This window comes from Zosterops lateralis, assembly GCF_965231275.1.
Source record: "Zosterops lateralis genome assembly, chromosome: 2".
Taxonomy (NCBI): Eukaryota; Metazoa; Chordata; class Aves; order Passeriformes; family Zosteropidae; genus Zosterops; species Zosterops lateralis.
The window spans coordinates 96999297-97017604 of record NC_139763.1 but is presented as its reverse complement, the minus strand read 5'-3'; the positions used below and the strand labels follow the sequence as shown (position 1 = coordinate 97017604).

Here is an 18308-nt window from a genome sequence, read left to right as displayed (position 1 = left end):
TTTGAGAAAGAGATGAAACCCATTCTTAAGTAATGGCAGGGGTCTTTCTGTCTGGTTTCTCATGTGTCTATTCTCAAATGTTTCTGACCTTGTAGTTTAATGTTGCCTTTATATTGGCACATGCGATATCCCTGACTATTTGCATGTATTTGGAACCTGTTAGTGTGCACAATCCTGCCCTACAGATGTTACAAAAGTATCTTTGTATCTCTTCTTGCAGCATCTAAAACTTTGCCAGCTTGTGCATTGGTCTTTTAGTGGGTCTGCAGAGAGAGGGAGAGGGGAAATTGTTAAAAGGGAATGTGTTGAGCTAAGAGAGCCTCTTTTTCAGCACATAAATTTAAATATCTGCAGATCCTGGGCTTCAGGCACTATCTTCTAGGGTGTCCCCAAGTCTTCCTCTCCCTGATCTGCTCTATTCTTTGAATGGCTTTGCTTGTTTGATGTTTGATGTGTGTGGTTCTCATTCTCTGAGATTCCTTGTGTGAGGCTTTGAGCAGTCTGTTCTGCAGGAGGACAGATTGCCATTCCAAACCACCTGTACACAAGTACACCCCTTGGGGCAGTATGGATAGATTGGAGCTCTGTGTGCAGTTGCAGGCTGTAATCTTGTCCAGGTCATGGGGATGTTGTTGGATACATCATGGATTCAGCAGGAGGGCTATGGATGGATATGAGCCCTTTGGAAAGCACAGGCACAGAACACAGGGAGGTAGAGTTGTCCTTGATGTGGGTCAGCTGGAATACATGGATCTATGCCTAGGGCTGGGTGAGGAGCCTTCTCAAAGGTTCTCAGAGGTTCTCTCCAGTGACTGAAGAGCAGAGGGTGACATAGCAGTGGACATCTGCTGCTGCTGATCAGTGAACTGCTGATCAAGAAGAAAAAGTGCACAAGGCCCCTTTGGACAGGTAAAAGCAGTTCAAATTCACAGCCTCTGGACCCTTTGGGTTAACCTGACAGCTTCCTGGAGCTTCCTGATCTCAGTGACAGGTGACCCAATGAGGAGAGGTGCTCTGCTGGAAGCCAGGAAGATCTGGTTGAGGATATAAAACTCCCGAAGTTCCTTTAATTCAAGAAGCCATTCTGTGGTTCTGTAATAGATGGATTGGCCTCTTGTGGAGGTGGAAAATTAAATTACTTACCAAAGCTTTTGAGCTGCCCATTCCTTAACAAGGGGGACTTCTTCTTGAATAAGCAAGGCTTGGACAAAGTAGTTACGACTTGTCCTAAACATGCCAGGACTCATAGACTGAAAATCGTGACATATTCTTTACTTTGCTGCTTCAATCTATCATATATTACTTAATTCAAAGGAAGGAGAAGGTGAAATATAAGCATGGCAAAAGGGTGAAGAGGGAAAGAAGAAAAAAGCTTGATTTTGGCAAATCAGATGGGATGTTGTGATCTTAACTAGCAAGTCTGCCAGCACCTCTCAGCTATTTCATTTTGCTATCCTGTTTTGTTCTGAATCCTCCCCTTCTCATGTCCTGCTAAAACTGTTTTCAGTATTCTTACTTTTTGTTGTCTTCAAACAGAATACCTGCTTGTGACAGAAAAAGCACATGCTTGAGACAGACAAATCTCAGCATGCTTAACCACTGTATGCTTGATTCTTTGCCATAGTGTGATTGTAATTATGTGTTTTGTGACTAAAATGCATCTGTCCCTTGTTAGATATCAAAAGTATGGCTACTTTGTCAAAATACATGAAATCTGCCTTTAATATGTGTTAATACTGATGTGTCTTTAAGAGAAGTGATGATAACCTGTTTGGTGTTTACCATGAGTCCCTTTTGGTAAGGGCACACATATATGTGATTATGATGAAGGAACTGCAGTTTGACTTTGAAGGCTGTCAGTCTTGTATGGAAACTAGTTTGTGCCTCCTTGATCTCAGCAGCAGTGGAAGGGTTTGAAATTCTTTCTGAAGGTTGTGTTAGGAAATTCATTCCGTAAATATTCTTTTTTCTCTTACCAGAATCCCATAGTTAATTTTGAACAACCACTGCATCTGGAGAATTGGTTCCCTCGTCAACTGATCAGAAACAAAAGAGAAGAAATTCGAGACCTGATCTTGCAACTGCACTTTCAACAGCAGAGTGGCAGCAGCAGCTAATAAATCTTATAAGGCAGTCCTGGCAAAGGACACTGCTGTATAAAATAACTGGAACTCTGCTTGGTAGTATTTGATCACTCCCTGCCTTGCAAGGAAGAAGGAAAAAAAGGCATAAGGAGTACTTTTTGTTCAGCATGTATTTATTTAAAGATTGATTGTTTGTTTTTTCACTGGTGTTGTGTGGTCTTAGGATGCTGGAAGGGGGAAAGGAGAAGCTTGTAGATAAGAATGTAAATATATTATTTAAAGGAAATGCATATGGATTGCTAGTTGATTCTTGGACAGGTATATGCCTCAAGGATGTATAAATACTTTTGTTTTTTGGAGCCTGTTCTTTATAATTCTATATAAACATGAATGGTCATGTAGGAGTCAGGCCTGAAGACAGGATCTGGATCCTGTTTTGTGTCTCTTGATTTGAAGCTGAAACAGATAGAATGAATACTATGTATTGTTTTACTTTAAGGATTTAATATTGACTCTCTTTAGAGATGTATTTTTTGTTTTGTCTCTGATTATATACGGAAGTAATCTGCATGTGTCAGAAAATTCTGCCAAAATTTGAAGCTGATGAGTTTTAATGATTTTTTTATTATTATTTTCCCCCTTTCTAGTATTTTCATAAAAGTGTGTTTCCACAAGTGGAAGACATTTGTTTGAGAGTGACTGTTGAAATACTTCAAAGTCGGGACAGTATTTTCTTTTAAGTTTGGGTTTTTTTCCTTTCCAGATTTTAGAGAAAAACTTGCTCTCAAAGTACATACCAATGCAGTATTGGGCAGTAGATTTTTAATGCTGTTCACCTGATTTTGGGGAATAATTCCTACAAATCTTAAGACATCACCTGCATTAGCAAGGCAAGCAGGCTGTGGCTTAACAAACTCAAAAATTTGAGATGTTTTACTGTAAAATAAGGTTATTAAGATACGTGATTTACATATAAGACAAACAGGATTTGTACCTTGCTTAGCAGGATCGAGTAAAGATGACTCAATATTGAGTGTTTGACCTCAGACTTGATGTGATGAACTACCACAAGTTCATCATTGTCTTAATGTATATTTATGTAGCTTTTCCTTGAACAGTGATCACATTTTGATGTGTGCACTTTTTTCTGTACTCACTGCACAATAGAAGGTGGCTTTCTCCTGTTTCCCCACTGTAAGTTTACTTAAGTGTCATCTCACCCTTCAGGAGTACTGTGTGTCAGATAACCACCAAAACCACCTGTCATAAAATAGTCCACAAAACCAGAGCTCTTAAAGCTGGAAATAAAATAGAGAGTTAAAATAAAAATTGGGGGCAACCCAAAGATGCGAGTATTTTTATGTCACTGCAGAATTCTCAGGGCCCTTCCCTCAAGAAAACTCTGAAACCTGGCTTTTGGAAAATCCAGTTATTATTTCAGGTTCTGTACAGTCATCCAACATGCCTCCTCCTCCCCCTTATTTGTTTCTCCAGGAAAGCATTCTTTCTGGAGAAGAGAGACAATTTTAAACCAACAATTTGCTGAGCACAGTTACCTTCTGTATAGCTGTGAGCAGCCTTGTGCAATGACTGTATGTTTTTGTCTTTGTTTCTAGTTTAATTCTGTACTATGTCACTACCCCTTCTTCCCCTGCCTCTCAACTTCTTTCCTCCTCATTCAGAGTTGTGTCTTTCAGCACCTAAATCACAACACCAGCATTACTTACAAGAATAATCTGTGTATTTATTGTAAAACAAAAGATAAAATGCAGAAATATGTTCCCTTTCTCTACACCTTTCTTAATTGAATAATATTTTCAGTGTTCCCTTATGAAAAACAGTTTGGGCTTTTTCTTATGGTAAAGTTAGGTTTTATCACCAAGTGATTGGTTCTTTTTTTAGATTGACTGGTTTATAGATATTTAAAAGCAAAATATTGTATGCAATTTTCTAAATTGATTTTATAACACAAAAGGATTGCCTTTTTAGATTTCTTACATATGTGCTATGAGAATGCCAATGCATTTGATATTAAAATTATCTCTGGAAGTTGCTGGCTCTGGTTGTTACCATTCTTTTCCTGGCTTCTACAAATAACCCACAATTCTGACTGCTTTTAAGGTCTATACACAGTATGTGTGTCTTAACCCAAATGTCTCACCCAGTGATTATGGGATTATCAGTCACAACCCACCTCATTTCCAGCCATTTGCCTTTAGCAGGTATGTGGTGATGCTAGAAAGTGTCTGTGGAAGAAGCTACATTCCAGGTATCTTCATGCTTCCTTTTTACTTGCCAGAACTCCCCAAAGTTAACTTTTTAACCAGACTGACTCAGGGACCTTTTGGCACATCTCTTGCATTTCCATTTCCTGTATTAAGCCCAAAATAGTGGAGTGACAAGGTATTTCAAAGCAAACCAGTCTCTTTAAGGCTCTTTACCCTAAGCTGTGCAATTTTTGTTTCAAGGAAATCAGTTGTACCCAAATGTACCTGTCACTTTCTTCAAAAGAAGCTGCTGAATTCTGTCTATGTGGGACCAGAAAATGGCTTCCATGAAGACTTCTGTGTCATGGAGATCTGTTTAAGGTGCTGCACAACACAAGAAGCAAGGTAGAAGAGAAGTAACTTATAGGGAGTAAATCTGCCAGGAAAAATCCAAAAATAGACACTTTTCATTAAGAGCTACAAGTGAATCTACAAGTATGATTTTTGGGTTTTTTGTTCATTGTATGAGGGGACCTGTTGTGTTTTAGCAATGGAATTGCAGGCATGGATTAATTGCAGTTCATCTGGGCTTTTGTGGTACTCACCTCCTGGAACTTGACCCTGACATGAGCTTGCAGTGCTCAGGAAGTACTGCACCTAAGAAAATAATAAAAACTTGAGACCCACAGTAGTAACACGCTTTTCTTGGTTTGGACAGAGAAGCAGAGTATTGCTTCTGGAGCCCATCCCCTCATCCCCAAAAAGAAACCCAAACAAACAAAAAGAAGACAACTGTTTTCCAGATGGAAAAGCAGGAGTTGTAGCATGAGACTTGAAAAGTCTCAGAATGGAAAATGTATTGAATAAAACCAAGACTAACAGTAATAATTCTGCCCAACCAAATTGAAATTGGAAACTGAAGTCCAAAGAGAAGCACAGACACTGGGATCATCTTTGTTGAACAAGGTAAGAGATTTCTGGTCAGCAGTTCACAAAAGGAGGAATGCTGGGAATAGGGTTGCATTACATTGATAAGTGTGAGATTAATTGGGTTGACTTCAGTTTCTAATTTTTCTGCTCAAAATACTTTACAATACTGTATGATGGAAGAGGTGGCAGTGCAACAGGCTATGGCAGGCTGAATTTGGTCAGCTGGAACTTTAAACAGCCTCAGAGCTTGTTTGTTCTTGGGGGGTGTTCACCAGAGAACTCTTCAGGAGCACAAGCCAAAAGTGACAGCGGTGAACGCTTGGCCCCAATGACCACAGAAACTGAACAGGTGAAAAGGTTGTGTCTAACCTAATTGTCTCTGCTAAACTGATTGGGAATTTTGTTGCTGAATCTTGTCAAATGCCATAAAGTCAACTTCTGTGTCCAGTCATGGGAGACAATTTAGCTTCTGGATAGTAAACCTCCTGAACTTGGAGGTAGTGGGTATCTGCTGTGATGCGGCTCTTTTATTAGAGACATTTTCATTAATGTATTCCTTTATTTGACATTTTTTTTTAGTTACGGGTGGATTCAGCTTTTTGAATAAATTGCATTTGGAAAACAGGGACATTATTTAGAGTGGTATGTGTGCTGTAGCAGTATTTCAGTGAGCATTGCTCTGTAGAGAACTGTAATTCAGCTAATCACATTTGCTATATGAAAATACATGTTTCTTCTCAGAAATGAAAACTTTATTTCTGGAGGTACTGGAGTGACAGTGTGTTGTGTCACTAGAATTACGCTTACTTTTTTTGTCATTCAGCAAGAATGCTTTTCATGAATACTTTTGAACAGATACAACTTGGCTGCTGAAAATGAAGAATTACACATTTTCTGATATAAAGTGTTACTGTAAAAGCTTTTGTTAAATCAAGGAAGGAGTTAATCTTCCACAATTAATTTGGAAATCTATTGCAAAATGGAAATCTATTCCATTTTGCTTATTTTAAGAAACTTTAAATGCTCGTGCTTTTAGATACACCTTTTGCTATTATAAATGTAGGAGATTTTCAGCTGTTGCAAGTTTACATTTCAGTGCTATAATCACTTGAATATAAAATTGATAGTAAACTAATATTAATAAAACTGAATTTACACTTTTAAAGTATTTTATCTCACAGAAGCTGACCCAACCATAACATAAAAACCAAATGTTGACAGAGATGGTTTTTATGCTCTTCATATTCTGCGTGCCTTTGAGTACTTTGTTGATGAAAGAAACAACAATACTGTAAAGCTAAAAAAATCTCCAGGAAAACTTTTAACTGGGTTTCATACTTCTACTGAAGTATGTGTGTGCTGTAAATTTTCTGTAAAGGGATTAGTTGGCACGTGTTCTGGAGGTAAGGTAGCTTTTGCCTTTATAAGTATGTGTAGTGTTTCTAACCTTCATCCAATTGCGTTTTTGCAGGGTATTGCAAGCAAAAACATTCATGACATTGAAGGCATGAGCTTCTGCAGAGGATTAAAAAATAAAGCTGGTCTTTCTTGAATCCAGGGTCATAGTAAAGATACCCAAGCTAGCCTCAGAAGTTGACACACAAACATGCTTGAAGAGGACTTTGAAACAGGTTCTGGGCACCAGTGCACTGTTGTCTCTGTGCTGTTCCATGCATAGCTCCAGCATGGTGCTCCCAGCATCATGGTTAGCATGGCAGAGCCAGACTAGGTCTGCAGTGGTGGTTTGATAGGTCCAAAATGTCTGATTCTAGGAAAACTGGGGGTGTTCAAGCAGCTCAATGGTTAAGCTTTAAGTGTATTTTAATAATTTTGGGGCAGAGAGGGGAGAACCAAAAAAAATATGTTGCTGTTTTGAAAAATATCAGCTAGAGTCTGTTAGATGTCAGAAGACAGAGCATAAAAATAAAGGTAATTTTATTTGATTCCCGTGGGTGTTGTATGTATAATAGTGCCAATAATTCTGATGTGTGAATGGCTGGCAGTTCAGTAGAGCAGCTAGAAGAGAGAAGTGAGCACTGCAGTGCCTGAAGAGCTCTGTGTAAAAGCTTTGCAGACAGACACCAGGGAATCTAGCTTTGAAATACTTACACAAAACCACTCCAAAAATAGTCACTTCAACCAAAGCAGCAGTTTGTTCAGATTGATCTGAACACAGTAGCCAGGACATCCTGAGTAATATCATGCAGAAGACAGCCCTGAAGGAGATTCCTGGTGGTCTGAATGCAGTCTGCCATTGTAGAGCAATTTCTATACACGTTTCCATGGTGAGCTGACTCTGGACAGGAACTTGAGAGTGCAGCTGCTTTCCTGTGCTCTGTCCTTTCTGCACTTTCCTTAGCTCATCATCTCTTCAGATGTCTGTACCAACTTCTTGCTGCTGTTCGTGTCAAGTAACACATGAACAGAGATGAAAGAATCATGGCTGGCCCTGGCTTTATCTTTGGAGGAAGCACTGCTTTTGGGATGCAGAGGATATTGGTACAACAGCCCAAGACCTTCTCCTTTAGCACAGACTTGACTGCAGCCCTGTAACCAGAAGAAGCAGTCTCACAGAAAGGTTGCTTCAGTGTTTACATATACAATGGTGTTTAATTGAGTCATACATTTACATAAATGTTTATATTTGTACAAGCAGACAACAAAACACAGGAGACGTTCTGCTGGAGATCAATGTGCTCCCCCTGAAGTTTTGTGGCCAGCAGGATTTTTAAAAAGAGCAGAAATTGAAAGGCCAATGAAAAAGCGTGGTTAATTAAACGTGAAAGGTGCTGTCCTTGTTTGGACTGTCTGTTAATGGTATGACAAGCCCTTGTAAAGAGCTTAGCTGGCCAGATTAAAATTAAAAAATTGTGTCAGTCCATCTGCTAGCTCCAAGGAGTCCACTTCGATCACCTTTTCTTGTTTCTTCACTAAAGCAGAATACTGTCTTTGAAAAGAACAGAGCCAGGATGTATTGGTTGACTTTTTTTACCTAATGCTTTCTCCAAAGATAACGATATGTGACGTCAAGACATTTTCAAGAAGCGCAATGCTCTTGGTTGGTTCAAGGCTACGGTAAAGACAACAACAAGCTCTTTTGCTAAAAGGGATTGGGATTTTCTGCTTTTATTTTTTTAAATTTTTTATTACATAAATAAGTATGTTTGGCTTCATGTGGAAAATCTTTCTTTGCCTTCCGGGAATGATAAACACAGATCTTCAAATAGTTGCAGGTAATGCAGACATCTTTCTTATGTTCTTGTTTACAGATTTAGCTGTGGCAGTGTACAGAATTAGAAATACCTCTCTGATTTAATTGTAACAAAGGGGGCTAATACAGAGAAATGTTTGGTCAAATCTGTGCTGTGATAGCAGTGTAAATATGGAATACCTAGACTGATTACCAGGTGGTGTAACTGTACATTTGTCTTGTTTTGAGTGTAGAAGTAGCTATAGGAGGCATTTTTTTTCAACTTTGAGACATTAAATATTTGTAATTTTTTTCACTTTTTCTTTTATTAATTTTGTATTAAATCTTAAAAAGTAAGGTTCTGTCTTCTGTATATGGGCACTAAACATGTGTCAGTTTGGGTAAAGATTGGGAGTTTGCCTTAGTAACCTTTTTTTGATGTTCTTTCTGCCTCTGCTATACCATCTGGTGATCTTCTGCAACAGAGCTGATTATTAATATACTATCAAAATAGCCATGCCTTTCATCTTTCAGTCATAAAAGTCAAAGGTCTACTGACTATGAAGTTGCAGAATAAATTCATAATCTGTTGGATGACAAATGCCATAGAGTTATTACTGTTCTTTCTCTAATGGGTTGTGATTGTTTTTCAGGCATGTTTTCCAGGGAAAAAGTGAAAGAAGTTGAGTTAAATATTTCAGATCAGCTGACTTTAGAGGACAGAAAATTAGACTATCAGACTAAATCTCAATATGCATGTTCTTATCTCAGCTGTTTCCTCAAGTTTGCTCTGGAATGGTATGGAACAACTAATATGAGAGGGAATTAAAACCAAAAAATACTGAAAAACAAACAACAGCAAAAAACCAAAACTAAAAACACAAAAACCTCACCCCAACAGAAAGCTGATGAGCCTTTTTATTCCTCTTTTTTCCATCTGCTCTAGTAAAGACCTATCTCAGTGATGGAAGGTTAATTGTCAATTCAAGCAGCTTTCTTTTTGCAAGGTATACAAATTGCTCTTATGGAAAGAAAGTATGGAGCAGGATTATTTCTCAATTATTTATTTTACTTCTGAAAAGCCCTGAAAGCTTCCAAATACATGTTTGTTCAGAAATATAATTCCATTGGCTAAGCCTAATGGCAGATGGGAAGTTACACACAAAGCGTTAGAATTCAAAGCATTAGAGCCTTATGCTGTGTTACCATTTGATGGGATATTGTAAAGAGCTTAAGGTTGTTTATAACATCACAGTCAGAGACAGGTTCTGTTAACAGGAAAAAGCACAGCAATGTCCTTCAGAGACCACAGAATTGGCATGAAGATACTAATTGCATCAAGAAGATACTAATGATTACATCCTTATCTCATCTGAGAAATTTGTGTGGTTTTAATTTCACAGCAGAAGCTTATTCAGCTGCAGGAGGAGGACAGGCTAAAGATATTTCACCAGCCCCTCAGCTCAGTGACTGGCAGTTGGCAAACCCTTCTCTGCCTCCTGGATTGGAAAAGCCTAATGGCATCATGGATGCTGAGCAGTTCCACAGGCATTTGCAATTACGAAGGAAGCGATCCATTCTGTTTCCCAGTGGAGTTAAGATCTGCCCTGATGAATCTGTTGAGCAGGCTATTGCCAACCATCTGAAGTATTTCAGGCTCAGAGGTAAGTACATCTCATGGGTAATCGATAAAGAATATTCACTCATTAAAAAATAGTTCAAGTTTTTAAGGAATACCAGAACATAGAAAATACATTATTACTGGTGAAACTTATTTTTCTGTGATAATCTTGATTATGAGAACTATTCTGGGCTAAAACCCCATCACAATCTGTCTACACTCATATATCGTAAGAACTCTTGCTCCCTGAAACCACATTGTTTACTAAAATAATCCTTTCTCAGAACAATTTGAATGCTAAGAAAAATAGGTGCTGTGTACACAGTAGCTAAATAACAGAGTTATTAGATTTGGTTTATTTAGTGTTTTTAAAGTGCCAGATGAATTCATTGAGGGGTCAGTCAGAAAAGTCAAGTCTGAGACATTGGCACTTCAGCCGTGTGACTTTTGGCTATGCCTGGTTGTACAAAGTGTACCATTTCTGTGTGTTGAGCTGTAGGATAGTAGGCCAGCAGCCTTTCTTTTAAATGTGGAAGTTGGTGTGGCAGAGCTTTCTCTGAAGAGCTGCAATAGTCCCACTAACATCTTCTTTCACTTGATGAAATATTACAGTAACATGATGCATTTCAAACCCTTCTGACTGCTTTGGAATGGGACATCACAGTTGCGCAGCACTTTTTGCACTTTATGTCTTTGTGTTGCAGCATTCAAACAGTTTGTAGTTATCTTAATGTGTCTGTACAAAACTGGCAGAATGACATAGCTGCCATCAGAGGAGAAGGAAGGATGTTCAGAGGCTCACATTTGATGAGATTTGATTGCCTATAGAGAAACTCTCACTGGTGACAGTGTATTTACTTAGACAAGTGAAAAACAATGACAACCAGGAGTTGCTCAGTGTTTGCATAAAAGTGAACATAAACAATGTATTTGGAGAGCAAAGTGCAATTATATGGGGTGTTACAGCCACATTCAGATATGAATTGTGCCCAGCTTGCAAGGGATGTTGACAGTGAAGATGATGTTTATGGTTTGACAAGGTTTGGCAGTTTCTTATTTCCACCCAAGAGGACTCAACAGTTCCTTGTTTCTCCCAAGTCAATCCATACATACCATGGGCTCTAACTTCAATCCCTCAGTTATCTGTGGTAGGGCAGTATCAACTAAGCAAAGGTGTGAGTGATAATAAAGAAGAAAGAAATCTATAAATTAGGTTGCAAAAGTATATTTAGGTCTAGGTCCTAGGCTGAACCAAAAATCCACCTAGTCCATCTGTTTCTTTACTGGATTTAACAGCTTTCACAATCCACAAGGTTTTCTTGTGGAGCAGAGAGGCCGTGAGTACCATTAGTGCTTTTAAGTTAAAACTTTTGAAAAAGATCTCTGAAAGCAGAAGAGGTGACTTTAAATAGCAGCAAGTCACACAAGCTCTGGTTCAAGCAACTTGTCATCTTCATTCTGTTAGCAGCAACTGCTGCCCCAGGAGTGTTGCGTGGTGTCTAATGATGTCCTGAATAGGCACCTGAGGTCATGAGAGTTCACATGCTGTGTATTGGGTTTGTGGGGCAAAATTTTGGTAGCAAGGGGCTTTTCTCTGAGAAGCTGCCAGAAGCTTCCCCTATATCAATAGAGCCAAGGACAATGGGCTCTGCTGGTCAAGGCCAATCCCATCAGCAACAGTGGTAGCACCTCTGGCCTAACATATTTGAGATGAAAAAAGTTGCACAGCAGCAATTGCAGATGAAAGAGAAGAGTGAAAATAATGCGAGAAACAGCTTTGCAGACACCGAAGTCAGTGGAGGAGGAGGAGGTGCTGCAGGTGCCAGAGCAGAGATTCCCCTGCAGCCTGTGGTGTAGACATTGGCAGTGAATGGAACTGCAGAGATCCCCCTGTAGCCCGTGCAGGACCCCATGCCAGAGCAGGAGGATGCCCATAGAAGGCTGAGACCCCATGGGAAGCCCACATTGGAGCAGGCTTTTGGCAGGACTAGTGGCCCCATGGAGAGAGGAGTCCACACTGGAGCAGATTTACTGGCAGGACTTGTTACTCCATGGGAGTCTGTTCCTGAAGGAATGCACCCCATGGAAGGAACCCACGCTGCAGCAGCCTGTGAAGAACTGCAGCCTGTGGAAAGGACTCAGATTGGAGAAGTTAGCCAAGAACTGTTTCCCATGGGAGAGGCCTCACATGGGAGCAGGGGAAGAGTGTGAGGAGTTCTCTCCTGAAGGGGAAGTAGTGGCAGAGACTGCAGTGATGAGCTGATCACAGCCTCACTGCCCCATCCCCCTGCACCACTGCAGGTGAGGAGTTAGAGAAAACCAGGTGTGAAGTTAAGCCTGAGAAGGAGGGAGGGATGAGGGGAAGGTGTTTCATTATTTGGTTTCCTTTCTCATTGTCCTGCTCAGATTTGATTGGTAATAAATTCAAGGAATATCCCCAAGTTGAGCCTTTCCTGACAGAATCTGGTGAGGGATCTCTTGCTGTCCTTATCTCAACCCATGAGCCTTTTGTTACATTTTCTCTCTTTTGTCCGGCTGAAGAGTGGAGTGACAGAGCAGGTTTGGTGGGCACCTGGTGTCTGAATTCAGTGTAATTGAATTATATTCAAAGTTTTTAGTAGCCATCCAGATAGCCACAGTCCACTGTCAACAAAATAATCCTAGGAAAAGGTGTAGTCACTGTTTACACTCAGAGACCAGCTACTATAAGTGACTATGAAAACAACTGACCCTGGAAGAGAATAAATATAAATGTACGCAGAATCTGCTGATTTTTCAATCTCAGTGTGTATTTTTAGAATCTTTTTTCTTTTACTCTGTATATGTTGAAGTAAGAAATTACTTTGATATCAATATATACTTTTGCTGGAAAGGATGGTTCTAATACAGTCTATTCTTTCCTTGGTTTTGCTTTACTGCCAGCAATACCATGTCACTACTGTGGAAGGACAGGTTAATTGCTATTGTGATATAAGATCTTGTTAGAAAATAAGAATAGGTTTGCATGTGCTGATTATCCAGATTGTTTGTTCTATCTGTGTCTACCTTAGAAGGAAACAGGTGGGACTATAATTATCTGTCTGTAGCTCCTATAGCTTTATTTACTTTTGCTAGCTGGCAAAAGCCTCTCTAAGTGTCAGAGACTGACAGATGAGCATTCCTGTTACAGGCTTTAAGGAAGTGCTTCTGTCATATCACTGCAGGCTTAACAGTGTACAGCTCTTTTTTTTTTTTTTTTTTTTTTTTTTTTTTTTTTTTTTTTCCTGGATTTTTGAGCCTTAAAAAGGTACAAGATAAAGAATATGATAAATGTATAATAAACCATTAAAAATCAAAGCACAACAAAATACAGGGATCTGGAGAAAAATCAGCATTTTCTAAAACAGCAGTATCACTCCAACATATGACAGTTTAATTAGTGGTATGATTATTGGAGGTCATTTTATTACTGTGGTATTCAGAAGCACCAGCCTGGAACTTGGGGTGGGGGTTGTACTTGTATTTCTACACCTGCAGTCTAGAAGACAAATTGCTGAAGTGCCATGCAGAGTTTTACAGCAGCAGATGATGCTATTTTCACTCTTTTGAGACGAATCTTGGATTATGATTGTCTCTTTACTGCCCTGTCTCTGTGTCTCTTGTAGCTGTGTATGGAGGCTGCTGCTGTTGGCTGACTTTCTATTTAATTTTTTGCAATATGGGAATGTGAACATCAGTCATAGATGTTTACAGGCTGGGTATTGTAGGCCTATGGGTTGGGTCTTGGAGTGTTTTTAATTATGTCTTTTTAAATGGTGTAGTGTTATGGTTGCTGATGGAAGAGTCATGCAAATGTAATGGTTCTGAGCCAAAGATAAATGAAATTTATTACGTGATAAACAGCCACACCTACTCAGACCAAGTGTTTTGTGGCCAATCACCTTGTGTGCACAATTCAGTCCATTCTCTGTTGTGTAAATTGTTGGTAGAGGATTGTAGTAGACATAGAAATTGAATTAGCATGTAAAACAGAAACAATATAAGGATTACAAGATAGGTAAACAGTACAAGCCATGCTATCTCATGCCTCTTAATTGGGCTGCTGGATTTTGTCACCATGGCTCAGGGTGATATGCTTCTTTGCCTCCTCTGAGATGTAATTACTCTGGTGGCTACCCTTCCAAATTTCTCTTTACAATTTTCCTGCTGTGACCCTCTGCCATAATTATTCAGTGTATTCAGTGTATGCTTGTGAGTACTTTTTTTTTTTTTTTTCTGGTGAGCACTGATCTTTTTTTCTCATGAGTAGATCAGATCAGTTCTTGTCTGCCAGAGCTTCAGATAAAGCCAAACATCTAAGGATGGCCTTTAAAGATAGTGACCAAACAAGGAATTAGATGATATTGCAGTGGGCCGTAGCTGATGAGACACATGGATATTTTTGAACTTTGGAAAGAATTCACGTTTCTCAGGAATTAAATTCTGTCCATGAATGTTATCCCTAGATTGGGCATAGTACTATGCCTGCTCATTTTCCCCTTTCTTCAGTCCCTTCAAATCTGTTTACTGAAGTATTAGAAATAATGATGTTATTTTTTGCACATGATCATAGTTGGGAGTAAAGTTTCAATTTGATACTGAAATCATGTTACAAGTTAGTCAGATCTTGCTAATAATGATGAAAGCCAACGGCCAAAAGTAATGAAAAGTATCTGGCTAAAAAGTATACATTAAATAAAGAATATGACTGAGTGAGCATTTTTTCCCTGTTTCCCCCACATCTCTGGCACATATTACATATACCTCACACTCAGCAATAAATTTCTGAAGTTTATTTGTAGAAGGTTTGTCTCCCTCTACATTTGAATTTTTAGATACTGGCATATGCTTTGAAGAAACTTGACTTTTTCCATGAAGGACACTTGTCAGTTTTTACTGAAATATTATTGGTGAGAATAATGTATGTGCTAGAGTGTAGTATGCGAGTGTTCAAATCAAAAATCTTTCATGTGAATTAGCTAATTCACAGTCATGTATTTTCTCATTTTAAACCCCTTTTTTGTTTTATATATCGTTTGAGGGTTGCTGTGTTAAAGGCCATACACAAGAATAGATAAGTGATTTCTCTGCATGTGTGTATTAATTTATTTAACAAATGCACCTTTAGGAGGTGTCTGTCCCTGTGGCTGTAGTATTTATATTATCAAACCCCTCTGCAATTAAGCTGTTGAGTTGAGCAGAATTTTTTAGAGAGGAAGAGGAGTTGGTCTCATGTTGCCTCAAAATAGAATATGCAGCCTGATTCAGTGCTCCTAGCCACCACAGACGATTCAACTCTTAAGAAGCACTAATGAGATTTAATTGGGATTAAACTTCAGCCCTGCCCACTTACACAAATGGCCAGAAAGCCACCCTACCCCCTACAGGGTGCTCAATGCTGTCATGTGGTGCCCCTTCTGTTAACCTCAGAAATCCCTGGGCACAGACTGAGTGTAATAGGCTAATTGTCTCTCGTTGGAGAGATAAATGCATCCCCAGAGGTACAGCTTGAGCCACAAGGATGCTGTATCCTACCCAGGCATATGAGGGGTAGCTAGACTGGAAAATTTCAGAGCAAGAGAAAGGTCATCTGATCACATCACAGATCTTAGCTGGAGGTTTTGAAAATAATGATGATATCTTCAGGAAAGGAAGCTTCAAATAAACTTTTTTCATGCATTTCTGCAGAATAGTAGGATTGAAAAGAGCTTGTGTCTGTCTATGAGGAATTATTTGGTTTGAAACACAATTATCTTAAGCTTTTCAGGATATTGGCTATTATTTTTAAGTATTACTTGAGCATAGACACTGAATTTGAAGTAGGTAAGCTCCCAAGGGCTGGACTTTTCTGCTTTTGAAGCAGATATGCTGACAGAGTTCCCACTGGAATTGTCTTGTGACATCTGGCTTTCTGAATCAGGCTTTGAAACCTGATATGGCCTTTAAAGGTAGGTTAAGACACTGCTTATTTCAGGTGCTTGTGACACTTGGCTCAATAGCTTAAACTTAAGATTAAACAAGGGCCTGGACCAAATGTGCTGATCCTTTAATTTTTTCCTACCTTCCCTTTCTCGTTGAAGATGATTATATCAGTGATGAGTTAAGTGACTTCTAACTTGTGAGGCTTTTCAGGATGGAGTACATGGAAAATGTAGTATATGCGTGCAAAATATACTTTGGAGACAAACTGCAGACCAAGCTGTGTGATTTGCATTTTTGTTTTGAGTTCTGGTTTATTGTGCCAGTCAGTTACATGTCTTCAGCACAACTTTTCTTTTTCCTGTAGTCAGCTGGACCTGATCACATCTCCTGTAGCAGGGAGCTTTTAGTCTCATAAGGTTTCACCCTTTTTTTTTTTTTTTTTTTTAACATTTGAATTCTTCGGAGGAAAATTGCAAGGTAGCCAAGAGATCAACTAAGTTAAAAATACAAATTATTTATTACTGCAGCCATAGGATGAAGGAAACAATTTTCCAGGGGAGCTTACCTTCCCACTCGCGTGTAGCTTCAAGACTCTTAGCTCACTGCCTTAAAAGATTGATCTCGATTTTATGATGCTTTTAATCAGTATTGTTTGCTGAGGATTAGAGGCCTCATCGCAAATCCTGTCTCCTCCAGGGCCTGGTGTTGCTAATGCTGTCCCACATATCTGTGCCCCTGTAGCAGGCTAGTGAAAGTTTTGGTGTGAGATCCAGGCAGGAAGAGTGGCTCTTCACACATGGCCCGAGGGCTGAGCTGCTCTTCAGGTGGCAGTGGCACTGCTGCTGGATCTACTCAGCAGTTATTCTTCATGCTGGCAGGATTGCCTGCTTTGTTGATTTTAAAGAAATTTTAGCTAGTCTTCAAAAATTAAACCCTGGAAAGATCTTAATACAAAACCCACCCAGCAGCTTCAATCATAACTCTGAATTATTGAGCTCCTGGCAATTTATTATCAGCTCTCATGCAGCAATTTTTTTCCCATTCTCTATCTCCTTTAAATGTTTTATATTTAAAACTCAGAGTTGTATTTCTAGTTGAAAAGCTCACTGGTCAACTTTTTGGTCCCCCCTGACTCTCATTTTGTTTCATTTTCTGTTTAGGTTTGAAGGAGTTGCTATTTTAAATCTTAGTTAAAAGTTGTTTCATTTACTGTCAGCATATTTAGGTAATGTATCTGACACAGACACTGGCAAGTTTCTGGAAGGACAGAAAGGAAAGATAGTGAATTATTTTAAACAGTAAGTTATAGTTATTACCAGAAGCTTCCAGTCAAGTCCTGTTTAACTTTAGTTTTGTGCATCCAACATTTGTCTACAGTCTCAGCATGCTTAAAATCTAGTTAGTGAAAAACACATTTTTCTTTATGGGGGTTCTTAAGAATCTGAGAAACTTTGAAAAACCTCCCTCATCTACAGATAGCTGGAAACCCATCAGGGTGGGCTCCACCTTCAAGTTAAAAGAAGGTCGATCACACTTATTAGCCAGCTTGAATGCACTGTGATGGTGGTGTCTTTTCAGTTCCCTGGGTGGCCATGTCAAGTCAAGATAAAAATTGTCTCCCTTTTTGACATTCCTGAAGGAGAAGTGGAGGACAGAACTGTACTTGTCTCCTTCTTTACATGTGTGTGATTTGAACCACACTGAATAAATTGTGCTGCTCTCCCTCCGTGCTTGAAATGGCAACTCTCTTCTAACTGTAAAACAATAAAAATATTTATGAGAAAGAAAGAGAACAATTTTGTTTCAGTCTTTCTTAGCCAATCCATGAACTTACTCTTGAGTACCCTATAGGTAAGCACATCTGAGGATGGTTCTTGTGTTGATCCCTTACAGCCTGGGTTTTTATCCTGCAAAGCAATCCTCTGCTTTACAAACTGGCTGGTTGGAATAAACAAGGCAGGGACAAGACAGACTGTGTGACAATGAGGTTGCAGGGTGATTGTGTTGGCGAGCAGCTCACCAAGGTTCAAGGTGTGGTTTCCTGGACAAGGCTAACAGAAGTGACAGTTGTGGTAGATGTTTGCTTGGAGTTTTTAATCCTCCCTATATGTCAGAACTAACTCTGACAGTGGAAGGAAGAGAATACAAAAGGAATTTGCACTATGTTGTCCAACTTGTTGCTCACCTCAGTGGAAACAGCTAGATAGGAGAGGCTAGAGAGGACAAAATGTGACTCCTCATCCACATCTTATTTCCCCCTTTTACAGAATACATGGCTGTGTTGACAGCTTAGGTCTAATTAATGGGCTTGGAGCCCACAGATGGCACAAAGCCTT

The 18308-nt window shown here is 39.3% G+C and overlaps 2 protein-coding genes across 6 annotated transcripts in view; both read left to right on the top strand.

Annotated features, from left to right (window-relative positions):
* The window catches only part of SENP7 (SUMO specific peptidase 7), a 42601-nt gene extending 38505 nt beyond the window's left edge, over positions 1-4096 (top strand). For all 5 annotated transcript variants that reach the window (XM_083854674.1, XM_083854672.1, XM_083854671.1 and 2 more), the window contains one exon: positions 1980-4096. In XM_083854674.1, the coding sequence (XP_083710800.1) occupies positions 1980-2117 (138 nt within the window). In that variant the 3' untranslated portion in view covers positions 2118-4096. The remainder of the gene's footprint in view (positions 1-1979) is intronic.
* A 4327-nt stretch (positions 4097-8423) lies between these two features.
* The window catches only part of IMPG2 (interphotoreceptor matrix proteoglycan 2), a gene marked incomplete at both ends in the record, with an annotated part of 50406 nt that continues 40521 nt past the window's right edge, over positions 8424-18308 (top strand). Inside the window, 2 exons of the mRNA XM_083855271.1 lie at positions 8424-8454; positions 9815-10075. Of these exons, the coding sequence (XP_083711397.1) occupies positions 8424-8454; positions 9815-10075 (292 nt within the window). The remainder of the gene's footprint in view (positions 8455-9814; positions 10076-18308) is intronic.